The 15,296-nt window shown below is 37.9% G+C and overlaps 1 protein-coding gene across 1 annotated transcript in view; it reads right to left on the minus strand.

The window, feature by feature from the left end:
* Positions 1-15,296, minus strand: part of Dlg5 (MAGUK family member discs large 5) — a 440,912-nt gene that overhangs the window by 326,734 nt on the left and 98,882 nt on the right. The window contains exons 5-7 of the mRNA XM_090409542.1: positions 13,132-13,308; positions 12,947-12,969; positions 2,073-2,346 (exon numbers count right to left, since the gene is read on the minus strand). Coding sequence (XP_090265668.1) covers positions 2,073-2,346; positions 12,947-12,969; positions 13,132-13,308 — 474 coding nt within the window. The remainder of the gene's footprint in view (positions 1-2,072; positions 2,347-12,946; positions 12,970-13,131; positions 13,309-15,296) is intronic.

Genomic DNA, 15,296 nt, shown 5'->3' on the forward strand with positions numbered 1-15,296 from the left:
AGGACATCATCAGTTATATTATGCATTCAAAATGGAGATGGGCCGGACACACTGCAAGATATACCAACGTAATATGGCCTAGATTATTAACAGAATGGAGACCCATGAATGGCAGTAGACAAAGGGGAAAAGCAAGGTAGAGATGGCAAGATGAAACTGTTACGAACGCTGGAAAGCAATGGATGAGAAAAGCTGAAAATAGAATGAAACAGAAACTTTAGAGAGAGATCTTCATCCAGCAGTGGACCAATCCAGGTTGAAGAAGAAGACTGTTCTGTCACTGCTTGTTTCATTCAACTCTTTTTTAAAATATTTATTCCAAACATCCAAAATATCTTTAGTTTTGGTTTACATGTCACCTTTACCATCTGGTTCTTTTACTTCACTCTTCGTGCATTTTTTGGCTTTTTATTTTCAGTAGCTTCCATAACATTTTACTGTCTTTCTGATACGGTGATCACTTGCTCTTTGCAGTTTGAATTATTCGCAGAAGTCCCACCACACATGCATGGGTCTGCTCGGCACTGCATTGTACCTGAAGTAAAAAAGTACCCGAGGCTGGAAAAAACAACAACTAAATCTTGGAAATTCAATGCCAGACATTGAGGAAAACACTGATTTATTCAGCCAGTGAGGCATGTGTTGATGTTATAAGTACAGAAAAAACAAAACTGCATGGTGGACTCGAGAAGTTCAAGAGGCAAACAAGGAAAAGTAGGAAATGAATCAAAAGTCACTGGCTTGTCAGCCAGCTTGCACATAGAGAGAATACCATGAATAATAAAAGAAAGCAGTGTATAAAACTAGCTAAACAAAAGTCATGGGAAGACTATGGTAATAACAAAATAATATCCATCCAGAAGGTGTCAAAATATTCAGGAGGCTATTGAATAAGCCTAGAAAGAGAGGAAAGAGTAATACGAAATCAGAAATAATAACAGTAACATGAAAACTGAAGATAGAGAAACTCAATGTCTGGAGTAATTACTTTGAAAGAATACTAAATGAAACAAGCAGTAGCAGGCCAGTGGCAGAAAACAATGAAGAGGAATGTAATCAGTAACATATATCAATAGCTGAGGTAAAAAAAAAAAATAAAAAAAAAAAGCCTGAAATATACAAAAGGCAGCTGGAGCGCATGATATTTGACCAAGAATGCCAAAATATGAAGTTATAAAAATGTTACACTGTAGGCAGGAGATGATTTTCCTTACCCAGTATGACACTCCCTGATTATTGGAGGCCTGAAGTGCCTTGAAAAAGCTTCATGTTTGGTGCCTCTAGAGCAAGGTTCCCAACACTATGTTAAAAATGAATACATACATACACACACAGTTTATTCACAATATGATACAATGTGAAAAGGGAAAAGAGATTTATATTAAAATTAAATATTGCAAATTATGGTCTTCCATATTTGGAAGACCATAATTTCTATCTCTCTATCTTGAGCTTACTGTAGATGTCAGATGGAGTTTTGCAGTTCAGCCTACTGATGGTTTCACATATGTATTGCCAAAATTGTTTGCATGGTCTTCCTCTACTACGTTTGCCATCTTCTGATTTGTACAGGATGAGGGATTCCAAAAAGGGCAAGACTTCAGGATATCTGAGTTGTAGTTTTTGACTATACTGACAAGTGGTTCTTGTTTAGCCAGATTTAGCACAACAGAGTTAGTGATGCAGTCCATCCAGATGTATCCAAGGATCAGTCTGAGACATGTAGTTCCAAAGGAGTTAATTAGATCTGTACTTTTTTTGGTGCTTATTGTCCAGGTTTGGGAACCATACAAGAAGATGGATCTACTGGTAGCATGGTATAGAAATGAATACAAATATTAAAAATGAACAAAAAAAATAGAAAAAAAATCTTTAATTGTTAAAAAATTAATCAGACCTGATTAAAATGATAAAAATTATCATTACCAAGAATTTGATAATGATAATTTAGAACAAACAGTGAACGTTAAATAACTCAGTCATGTACAATTCTTTAAAATCAAAAAAAATACACTGTAAATTACATGCTCAGTATTATGTAGATAAAAATATAAAATATCATGAAAATATACCTTTGCAAGTTGTTCTCTAGCTTCATTACGTTCTCGTAAAGCATTATCCCACTGCCGAATTGCTGCTGTGCACTGCTGCTGAAGTCCATTACGTTCTCGAATGGCAGAATTTCTTTCATGCGCAAGATCATCATACCTTTTACGCCAACATGCAAGTTCTTCTTGGGTGACTTCCAACTTGGACACAGTAGCACTGTGAGATGCCATTAAGTCTGCATACCTTTTATGCAAAGTATCATATTCATCTTTCAACCCTTCACATTTTCTGGCTGCACTCAAATATAACTGATGAGCTTCTTCTCCTCCACCACCTTCAGCATGGCTATCCTAGAAGAAAATTTTTTTTTCTAATAAATTAAAAGACATCTGTTCAAAAATTAAAACAAGCAAGCCAAAAATGATTCAATTTTTCAGTTTCACAAAAAAGAAGAAATATGAATGTATGATGTGAAAGGTTTCACTAAAGAAAAGTTGGAAGTTCTTAATAAAATCTGACAGAAATAATGAACTAATGAGACTAAGAAGCAAATTAAATAATGAATAAACCTGAGCAACCTTAGAGAATCAGACCTGATAAAAGTGACAGGAAAACTGAAGATATATTAGATGTCTGGAGAAATTACTCTGAAGAAAATAAAACAATAACAGTATGGCAGTAGAACACATTCAAAAGGAATGCACTCAAAAATAAAATAACCTATCAAAAAACTGAAATGTGGAAAGGCAGCTACAGTAGATATTTAACCAGAAATGTTCAAATATGAATGTATAAGTTTTACAGTAGTTGCACTAAGAAGGCTGAGTTCCAAACTGAGTAAGGTTCTCATGATAACCATTTATAAAAAAGAAAAGAAAAGAATGTGAAAAGTACAGATGAATTTCCCATGAATCAGGTATGATTTATACAAGAATATTACAGAAGAAGCTAAGAAGCACTCTGGAAGAGAAACTTGGAAATGAACAAGATGGCTTCAGGCCAAACAGTGGGATCAGATTTTTGCTTCAAGACAAATAACCGAGAAATCATGGAAATAAAAGTTTTGTGAGCCAAGAATAGATATTTCCAGGTCCAAGATTATGAAGAGCTGCTCAAAATGTTATAATTATATGCTATAAAACACAGCAATACATACTCGATATCTATGTTGTGAATTTATGTCAATACTGACATGAATTCAAACCACATGAAAATTGACAATGAAATTAGCTGCATAGAAGGGGGGGGGGGGATGCTCATTGTGATTCACTCATCATTATAATCAAGTTCCTGATATGGATCCTCAAGGGGGAAGCGATGTAAAAGATACTATGACAGCGTGGCAAAATTGAGCTTACATTATTACTAACCTCCTATCAACACTTTTTCTCCAAATTAGTCGATCATGTCACCTCTTATATTTCTGCCTATTATAGTACTTATATCGACATAAATCCACTAAGATCATGATGGATTGATGCAATCAAATTTCTTTCCTGCCATCTTGGCATCAAACAGCTGTTTTGCTAACCATGTTATACCTTAGATAAACTATGCTCATACATTCTTGAATGCTAGCAATTCAAGTTTCTTCCTAAGATCTTTATGTTTTAACATGATTCTGTCACTGATGCCAACTGTTCAATCCCCTAATGTTTCTCAGAACTCTCATACCTCTAGTAACTAGTCTTTGATCAAATGTTTTGTTTCTAACCAAACTCTCAAATCCTTAAACTTGATTTGAATACTCTTATGTTGCAAGCATAGCATTTTAGCTAATTCTTTTCTTATTCCACATAAATTTATACAACTGGTTCCCTACCAGCTTTGCTTATTCTACTATCTACTTCCATATTTATTTTGTCATCTTTACTAAAAATTGTGCTTAAATAGATGAAACATTTGCTTGTTCTATAGAATTCAGATGAAATTTTACATGTTCCTGCCCAATTTTTATGAGGGTATATTCATATTAATATATTCAAGATTAATCAAAAGTGAAAAACTATGAATATAGTTTTTTACTTGAGATAAATCCTGAAGATTTGCACTGGATTTGTTTAGGAGTACATCATCTGAAGCTAAAAAACTAAGCTTGATATCTGCCCTCCTGTTAAAAGTTTTTCATGCCACTTTCTTTCATAATATGATCCATACAGATAATGGGTGGGGAACGTCTGACCATGTCTGTGCATAGTGCAAATTAATCATGCCTATAAAAACACATGTTGTGATTGCAACACTTGGTTTGCTATTCCGCAAGCCAAGTGATTACTTAGCCACTCCTGTAATTAAGTCTGGCCCTACCAAGGCAACCACAGGCAGGACTCAAAATTCAATAAATCTAGGAGCTTATTTCATAGCAATGTAAATTTATATTAAGTGAATCATAATAATGACATAAATTTTGAGAGGCAAGCAAAAAGCGTCCATTACAGGATAGACAGGACACATACGAGTATGTGACAGGACAAACACATGCATCTCATTGGCTGCCATGGCAGCTGACAAGAAGACCCCGAGAGTCGATGGTACAAACGTTGGATATGTTCCAAATCGAAGATGCAGGATTAGAAAAGCGATCAAAGCAAAATAACCATGTCACTGAGGCCTCATGTAGAGGGAAAGTTTGTGAAACAGTGCATGGTGGCTGCTGCGGAGTTGTTAGCACCATACAAAGTAAAATTGTTTCAGTGTTATTTTGTCCCGGAGGACCATCTCAGATCGGATTACTGACATAGCACATTTTGAAAAAACATTGAAGGATTCTGCAGGAGATTTCTAATTTTTCTCTCTGGCTTGTGACAAAACAACAGACATAACAAATACTGCTGAACTGGCTATTTTCGTTTGTCGGATAACTGCAGAGTTTGACAAGTGAGAGGAACTGCTGTCACTGGAAGCCATGCATCTCACTACAAGAGGTGAGGACTTGTTTGAGAGACTTGTTTTATAAATGAAAAAACTTGAGCTAACATTTGAAAAGTTAAGTGGCCTTACTACAGATGCAGCTCCAGCCATGGTTGGCTCGCAAAAAAGAGTTAATTGCATTTGTCAAGAAAGAAGTGAATCGTCTCAGTCTTGATCCAAGTGATTTAATTATATACCACTGCATCATACACCAAGAAAGTCTCTGTGCACAGTTGTTGCAGCTCAACAATGTGATGTCAACAGTAGTGTCATGCATAAATTTTGTCAAAAGCAGAGGTGCTTAACAGCTGCCAGTTTAAGGAGTTACTGAATGATCTTGAGTCTGAGTATGGTGATCTTGTTTATCACTGTGAAGTGCAGTGGCTGAGTGGCAGGAACATGCTCATGAAGTTTTACGAACTGTGGGATGAAGTCAAGCAGTTCATGGAGATGAAGGAAAAACCTGTCAGGGAACTCAATGATAGCATGTGGCTGTGTGATCTAGCGTTCATGATGGATATTACCGAGTACCTCTCAGAGCTGAATGTCAAGCTGCAGGGCCCCAATCAGCTTCTCAGCTCCCTGCTTTCAAACGTGAAATCATTTAAAGCTAAAAAAAGGAATAAACATGGTGCATGTGCATTTCCCCACTCTGGAAGGACAAAAGCCTTCTATGACACTTGAATATGCTGGTGAATGTGAGAAACTAATTGAGGCATTTAATGAAAGATTCAAGGACATGTAAAGTAAACAAATGGAATTGAACACCTTTGCTACATCGTTCAATGTGGAACCAACTGAATGTGCCTGATAACCTACAACACAAAATCATTTAGCTGTAAAGCGATGATGATGAGCTGAAAGCTAGGTACAACAACCTTCTACTGCTTGAGTTCTATAAACATTACATAAGAAATGATGAATTTCCCACTTTGAGGAGACATACATCGAAATATGCATCTGTGTTCGGAACAAATTACTGCTGCGAGCAGTTATTTTCAAAACTTACCATCACAAAGAGTTGACTGCGCTCCAGACTGACTGATGAAAAACCTGGAAAAGCAGTTGCGAGTAGCAACATCATCAGATCCTTGTTATATTTTCATGATTTCTCAACTTGCTCTATAAACAAATTATTTCTCAAGTCTTTGGGATTTGCTAGAGTGTCTCTAATTTATTTCAGGTCCTCAATTCTGCAGTAGTTAGAATTGAAGGAGGTAGTTGGTTTCATGTGAAGATATAAGAGAAGGGTGCACACTATGCCCACTCTTATTCATCTTATACTGCTCAACAAAATTAAAAGGACAAAACGTTTTACATAAATAGTTTATTTTTAATAGTCACCAAAGACATATTTGATAACAACAAGCATACTAGCATGCAAATTCTGAGTATCCAATAGAAATTGTTTTATCAATTAACATCTGTGCAAAGTGCGAATTAATCATGCCTATACAAACACATGTTGTGATCACATCACTTGGCTTGTGAAATGATTACTTAGCTAAGTAATCACGTGCGAAGTGATTACTTAGCTAAGTGATAACTTTGCCACATCTCCTGTGACTAAGACAAAGTCATCACCATTTAGATAATTCTTTGAGATGGTCGGCTGTTCGGTGAATTGAAGATAATCACAGATAAAGGTAGCAAGTTGACAACATATCCCAAAGTGTCATCACAGCACTATGGATGCTTTCAAGAGGCAGGAACCATTACAAAAGCTGGCCAAGGTTGCCCGAGGACTACATCAATCAGAACAGGTACAATCTGGTTCTAAAAACCAGATGGAATCCTATGATGCCCTGTCTTGAGGTTATCACAGTCACATGTGACATTTCCAACTGGACTGAGTTACAAAGCCTCAATTTAAGTGGACTCTACACAAGGAAGCCAGTGATTTGTAGTATAGTACACAATTAACCACAAACCACTGCAAGGTTCATCAAAATGGATACCATGAACAGGTAACTTGGAGCTATGACAAATGGGGTAGTTGTGTTCTCTGATAAGTCCCATTTTAGCCAACAAAGAAATTCTAGCCAGTTTGATCTGGAGAGAATCAGTTCTCATGTATGGCAGAATAATGATCAATGGCTCTACACTCCTCTTCATGTTTTTGAGAGGGATATTATAACTGAACAGAGGTACCAAGAAATCCCCGATTCCTGTGCAACTTCCTAGGGTTGCAGGTTGGCCTAGATTTTATTTTCCTGCATGATAATATTACTGCCTTCAATAGAGCTTAAATGATGGAAGAGTAACACAAAACTGAAAATGCCCAACAACTACCACGGCCAGTATAATCACCTAGCATGATCTAAAGTGTGGGATATCATTGCTGGGCATCACAGTCTTATGCCTAGAGCTACCACCTCAGTCACTTGATGAGCTAACGTCTCCTCTAGCGGAAGAATGGGATTTCTTCTCACAGAATCTTATAGACGTACTCATATTGAACATAGTCTGCTATCAGGCCAGTTTAGCCAATAGTATGCCATACAAATATTATGTGAGCATACTGCATCAACCTCTGTAATGTTATGTGTGGGTTATGTATGATTATGCGTGGGTTATGTATGACGAGTGGTGTGGAATTTGTGGACGTGTGGAGTGAGTTCGATGGGCGAAAGGATCTATATAAGATGGATGGCTTGCATTTGAATGGTTATGGTGTAAGAAGACTTGAGAAAGTGTGGTTGAATGTAGTGGATGTGCAAATTCAAGGAAACTAGATTCGTTAAGGGGGGGGAGTAGATATACAGTCCTTAGGGAGGCAGTTGAATGTAAGAATGAATATAATATGCTAGAGCAAATAAGGACAACAAACCAGAGTGGGATAGTTAATATAAGGCATCAAAGTAGGGTTGGGGCTAATGGGGGTCTTAAATTCATGTACACTAATACTAGGAGTATTAGGAACAAGAAGGAAGAGTTTTTGGCCATGGTTGGCACTTCCAGACCACAGGTTATTGGTATTAGTGAAACATGGCTGACTGTGGATGATATGGCTAGTGGGATTGAATGTGATGGGTATAGTGTGTTCAGGAATGACAGAGAGAATAAAATGGGGGGAGGAGGATTGTTGATGATAGCTGATGAGCTACAGCCAAGGAGAATAGAAGTTAAATTGTAGGATAGAGAAAAGAGCACATTTGAGGCAATTTGGTGTGAGATTGTGGCTAGCAGAACTAAATATACAATTGGGTGCTGCTATAGACCAGGTGATGGAAAAGATGGTGGTGACAGTATGCACAAGCAAATAGAAGAAATGAGTGGAAGGATGGTGATTATTATGGGAGATTTCAACTATGGTCGCATTGATTGGAGTGAGGAGAGGACACACGGGAGGAAGGAATTGGATTTTATGCGGTTATTAAGGGATAACTATCTGCGACAGCATGTAATGGAAAATACTAGGGGTCAGAGAGTGCTTGACCTAGTAATTACATCTGAGGATTTGGCTGTAACAAATATGACCACATTGCCACCAATCGGTGAGAGTGATCATAGGGTCTTGACTTGGGAGGTGGCTAAAGGTGTAGAATTTTCAATTAAGACAGGGTACATGTGGAATTATCGGGCTGGAAAGTATGACAAGCTTAGGAGTTTGATTGGCTCAGTGCCATGGCATGTACAACTGCAAGGACTAGAAGTTGATGGGAGGTGGTTAAGAAGTGCTTGCATGAAGCAATGGCTGACTGTATACCTAGAGTCCGAATAATAAATCAAGTAGGGGTTAAATGGATGAATAACACCATTAAGCTTGAGCTGCAAAAAAAGAAACAACTATGGAGGGAATTTAAGGAGAAAGGTGACCGGCAGGCACATGAACGGTATAAAGCGCAGGCCAGAAGGGTGACAAGTGTGGTAAGAAAAGCAAAAAAGGATTACGAAAGAACAATGGCCATGCAGGATAAAGAGAATCCTAAACAGTTTTTTAAATATGTAGCAAGTAAAAGGAAAAATGTACATGGCAGAATGATTTTAAAGAATGCCGATGGTAGGGAGGTAACTGAATCAGTTGAGATAGCTGAGTTACTGAGTGAGCACTTTGAAAGAGTATATCATCCAGGTGGTGACATTGCAGAAATGGAAGAACCAACAGCTTATACTGGAATTGTGGTGAATGAAGTGGAGGTGAATAGTCTATTAAAAAACCTCAATGTCAATTCATCTGTGGGATTGGATGGTATAATAGCTCGTGTGATACAAGAAGCAGCTAATGAATTGTCAGTACCCTTGACCATTTTGTTTAATTTGAGTTTCGGGTCTGGGTTAGTCCCGAGCGGGTGGAAGGAGGGGAAAATAGTTCCACTGCATAAAGGTGGTTCCAAGACCGCTGTTGTAAATTACTGACCGATTAGCATATCAGGAATCATTGTCAAGGTCTTAGAGAAATTAGTCACGAAAAGAATACAGGATTGGATAGATGAAAATGGGATATTGTATGGGGGACAACATGGTTTTGTGAAGGGTAGATCATGCCTCAGTAACTTGCTCACGTTTTATAACACAGTGACAGCTGAACTGGATAGGGGTAATGGGTTTACAGTGATACTACTGGACCTTGCCAAGGCCTTTGACAGGATACCACATGGAACCCTAATCAGTAAACTGGAGCAGATGGGGATAGATATAGGGTTGGTAAGATGGATAGGAGGGTGGTTGAAGGAGAGATACCAGAGAGTGGTTTATTCAGGCGTGGAGTCAAAAAGACGTCTTGTGACTAGTGGAGTGATGCAGGGCTCTGTTCTTGGACCACTGCTTTTCAATTTGTTCATCAATGATATTGGAAAGGATTTGAGAGGAAGTGTTCACTTGTTTGCTGATGATGCAAAGTTGGGTAGAGCAATTGTGAGTGCACAGGATGTCAAAATTTTACAGGATGATTTGGATAGTTTGGAGGACTGGGCTAGGAAAAATGGATGTCAGTTTAATGTGGCAAAGTGTAAGGTTATGCACTTTGGGGTGAAAAGAATAGCAGCAGTATATCGCATAGGTGGAACTGTACTCCAGGAGATTGACGAGGCCAGGGATTTGGGAGTGCTGGTGGATAGGGAGTTGTAGTTTAGGGGGCACATTGCAAAAGTAACTAAAACAGCTCACCAAATCACTTGGCTTATGAAAAATACTTTAACATGCAGAGAGAAGCAAGTTGTTGTTCCTCTGTATCGAGCCTTGATAAGACCCCATCTGGACTTCTGTGCCCAGTTATGGGCACCAGGGTTTCTTCGTGATGGGGAGGAAGTGGAGAGGGTCCAGAGACGAGTGACCAAGATCTGTGGAATGAGCCTTATGAAAATAGGTTGAGGATTTGTGGGTTGCAGAAATTGGACGATAGGCGAAGGAGGGGTGATATGATTGAGACATTCAAATTACTGAAGGGTTTTTATACGATTGATCCAGAAGATATTTTTGAAAATATGACTGGTGGTGGGAGGACTATGGGCTATGCATGGAAGCTGGGCAAGAGCGTGGTTGACAAGGGTGTTAGAGCTAGGTTTTTTACTTGGAGAGTGGTGAATGAGTGGAATAAGCTTCCAGAGTCTGTTGTGGGTGCTACGACCGTGAATGAGTTCAAGGCAAGATATGATAGATACTGTGTGAATGTTGAATAGTTGTTCCAGACATGATGTTAGGGCCTCCCTCAATGAGTCTGTCGACTCCTTGGAGTTTCCCGGAACAATAATAATAATAATAATAGTCTGCTATCAGGCCAGTTTAGCCAACTGTATGCCATACAAATATTATGTGAGCATACTGCATCAACCTCTGTAATGTCTCATATATTTCTTGCCATCACCTCATTTCCTTTTTCTATCTTACACTACCATACCAAATTTTCTCCTGCTTCATTGCAAACTACATGAGTTACACCACATTCTCAAAGTGTTTTGTTATTTTGTCAAGCAGTGTATATATATAGCATTATAGCATTAAATTAAATATCAAGATTGGAAAATTTTAATTCTACTCTTTACTTTATGCATATCATCTAATACTCCTAAATAAATACAGAACAAGTCTTTTAACTATTTAATTATTTTTTAACTGAATAACTGTTGTAACAAATTCTGCAGGAAAATCATTAATAAAAAGAGAAAAATTATGAAAACAGGAATATGGAAAACATGAACTCAACATACACTAAAGAAAGTATTTCAACTAATTTAAGCAGCACGATTTTAGTGACCATGTTGAATTAAATATGAAAGGAGACAAAATTATGAAAACAGGAATATGGAAAACATGAACTCAACGTACAATAAAGAAAGTATTTCACTAATTTAAGCAGCACAATTTTAGTGACCATGTTGAATTAAATATGAAAGGAGACAACAAGCAAAGCAGGGATGATGGGGACTTAAGTGAATAAATGTATACGGAATAAAAGAGAAATTAGCCATAACACTAAACCAGCAGCATATGAAATGGTTTTCATATCAATTTTAACTTGTTGATCTGAGACTTGGGTTACAAATAAACAGGTGATGTAAGACTAGATACTACAGATATATGAGCTCTTAGAAACTGGGAGTAAACAGGTGGTATCCAATGACAGAATTATACACAAAGTAAAACTTCACAAAGAACTTGACATGACATTGTTAGATGAACTTTAGATGAATCAGAGTTCATCTAAAGTGGGGTGGTCACTTTAAGACAGAAAAGAAAAGGATCAGCAGAACATGTTCTTTATGTCAGAATGGCAAGAAAAAGTACCAGAGGTAGATCAAGATATGGGAAGAAGAATGATCAGTTAAAAGTGCATCCAAAGACTAAAACATAAAACTAGACAATAATAGTCCTGTCAATCAATATGCTAATTTAGAAGAAAACTGTTGATATGAAGTTTATAATAACAAACTTAATTGTCTGGTACCACCACAGTATCCGGTACATGCCTGAAGGGTATATAACAGGAATTTGACAAGGATAATGATATACATAATCTACCAATAATTGTCTGGACACCTCAGCAATTTACAACTGATATCAGCAGGCAAACCCTAATATCAGGTATGTCCACATTTGGCTTTGATCACCTTCTGCACCCTTTGAGGGAGGCTTTCCACCAATGTGCGACAGACATCAGGTGGGATTTGTGTCCATTCCTCCATGAAAGCAGCACCAAGTTCATCGACAGATCAAGAACGTGCTGCTCTGGATCTCAATTGCTGCTCCAATTCATCCCACAGCTGTTCAATCGGGTTGAGGTTCAGGACTCTGCACAGGCCAGGGCAGTCGTTTAACACCCATTGCTTCATAACATTTCACATAACAGCTATAGCTTTGTGATATTGGGCAATTTCATCTTGACAGTAACATGGGTCCATTCCATAAAAACTCCACACTGAGCCCTTCATGGAACTACAGACAACTACCAGTGGTCTTACTCCAAACTAGCTGAATGCACCCCGCAATATTACTCCTAAACCACTAAACTTTACTGTGGGTACAACACATTGTGATAACAAGTGTTCACCAGGCTGCCTCCACACCTACACCCTGCCATCAGATTGGAAACAGGTGAACCTTAATTCAGGGTACCATTTTCCACTGGTCAAATGTCCACTTCACAAGCTCTTTGCAACAGGCCAGACAAGCTGCCGTGTTTATTGTGATGTTCGGCTTGTGTGCCGCTGCTCTTCCGTGGAAACTCAGTGAATGGAGTTCTTTTCGTACAATATTAGTGCTCACCATGGTGTTACTGATGCTCTGGAACTCATCACAGATGGTCTGTACCGATTATAGCCTGATTTTGCATGCACCAATTTTAACACCCTCCTGTCCCTTTTGGTCATTTTCGGCAGCCACCCTGGGAGTTTTCCTGCATTAGTGATGCCAGAATGTCTCCATTTGTTGATCACATAGCCAACTGTTGATTTTGGATGCTCTAGTTGAACAGCAATTGCATGTATGAACATGTCACCAATGTGACAGCCCACGATGACACCCCTCTAAGTTGCCGAGTTCCTGTCACGTTGCCATACCACCTGTATTCAACTGCTATGATGAAATACTGCTTCCCACTATCTGTACACCGGTTTTTATGTTATTAACAAACCTGGAATGTTCCATAAGTTCAAATAACAGGGGTGGCTGAACAATTATAGATAGTATGTGTGTTTGCAATTATCTACAATAATAAAAGAAGAACAAAAAAACACTAACCTGCTGTTGTTGCCTACGCAACTCTACTACTTCTTTTCTATCCTCTTCACGAAACCTTTGTAGGCGCTCGATTTCTTGCTCAAGGCGATGTTTATCAGCCAGCAGTTCGTTATACTGCTTTTTTAAAATAATTGTCTCATGCCTTTGATCATCCATTTTGTTCTGAGACATCTACATGCAGATGAAAATAAAATAAAACAAGCTGATTTTTTGTGAAAAAAAATACACACACACATATATATGCATGTGTGCACAGTATTTCACATGGAAATATAGTGCCAAAATTTTCATCAGTAATGCAAAATTTATAATTATCAAAACAATGCCATACTTTTCTCATTAGATTATACTATGTAATATAAGCCTCCACCATTAATAATGGTATAATTTTTGAAATTGTTTTAATAATTTTTTTTATAACTTTCTAATCTGCATTTTCCACCTGCTGCTTTCTAAATGCAAGAGTAAAAATCCTTTTTACTCTTGAAGCACTAATGTTCCCCCTACCCACCACACACACTTTTTTTATGGTTACAAAAGCTCACATGGAATGAATATATTCTTGAATAAATGGAAACAAAAAAATAAATAATTAATTTACTTAGTTAAACCACTATCTGTTAGCTATACACAATTTTTGTAGAATAAACCTGCATTGTATTCAAATAAAGCTATTCACCTCTGTTTTTATTACTTGTCACTTATGTTTTCATTAAAAAAAAAAGCTAGTAAATTTCTGTGTTCTCAGTTTACATTTTATATATACAGTTGACCCTTAAACAATGCAGGGATTAAGTGTGCCGACTCTCTGTGTTGTTTGAAAATCCGCATATAACTTTTGACTCATCAAAAACTTAACTACTAAGTCCGTGTGTAGAGGCTTAAGTGCTGTGAGGATATCATACTGGAGGCTTAATGGATTGTATACAGCCATCAGAAAGGATTAAAACAGAATTTAATACATTTTGTCTCATTAAATAAGACATCTTCAGATATTACAAAAAAACTAACGTAACATAAAAACAAATAACACACAATACTAAGCCCAACCACGTGGGTGACACCAAAGTCCTATCTAGGTGGAGCGCTCTCTAAGGGCGGTTGTAGGTGGCCAAATCTTAGGAAGCTTAATGCAACCATATTTGTTGAGATTCAGTTGATTTCTGAGAGCTGCTGCTGATTCTAAGAATAGTCTCTCTTTTTTGAATTTGCTGTGGTGGAGCATGGTGATTTTTTTCCATGAGATCCTGTGGGTTGTATCAAAGATGTGGTCAGCCACGCCTGACTGACCATAGTCATGTTTACGGATGTATGAGTTATGTTCCTCCAAGCGGATTTGCCTGTCTGTCCAAAGCATGCCAGTTTACAGGAACAGAGTACTTTATAGACTCCAGGCACTGAGAGAGGAAGGAGCTGATCTTTTGTAGAGTGGATAAGGGTAGCAAGTTTGCGGTAGGGCTTAAATGCTGTGTGTAGGGTGTACTTTTTTAAAATCTTGGCTATTTTTTCAGATGTGCCACGAATGTAGGATAATGATGGCATTTCTAAACTCTTTCGGAAGAGAAGACCGAGGAAATGGGGAGGACCTGATTATTTTTTAATACTGTGATCGCTGTAGCATTGGAGAGAAAGTGTTGTGTATGTGGTCAAGCTCAGTTGTAAGGGCGGTTCCACTGGAACAAAGATTGTGGGCTCTCTTGGTAAGAGTTTTAATAATGCCATATTGTTGAGCGGGGTGGTGGTGGGAGAGTTTGTGAATGTATCTGCCTGTGTCCTTGGGTTTTCTATATACAGTGAAGGAAAGTGTACCATTGGGTAGGCATGTAACTAAGGTGTCTAGGAAGGGTAAAGAATTGTTCTTTTCTTTTTCCAATGTAAACTGGATTCTTGGATGTTGAGGTCACTGAGGAAAGAGTCTAGTGTATGCCATGAAGCCAAATAGAGAACACATCATCTACATATCTTAGCCAAATAGAAGGTTTGAGTGGGGCTGAGTCTATGGCTCGTTTTTCAAATTCTTCCATATAAGAATTGGCAAGAGAGGGGAACCCATGATGGTTCCCTCTATCTGCTTGTAGATTTTGTTCTTCCAAGAAAAATAACCAGAATTGATGGCAAAGGAAAAGAGATCTAAGATGTCAGAAGGAAAAACGTTTTTT

This window comes from Typopeltis vanoorti, chromosome 19 (genome assembly GCF_054136105.1).
Source record: "Typopeltis vanoorti isolate ZY-2024b chromosome 19, IOZ_Tvanoo_1.0, whole genome shotgun sequence".
In the NCBI taxonomy this organism is placed as follows: Eukaryota; Metazoa; Arthropoda; class Arachnida; order Uropygi; family Thelyphonidae; genus Typopeltis; species Typopeltis vanoorti.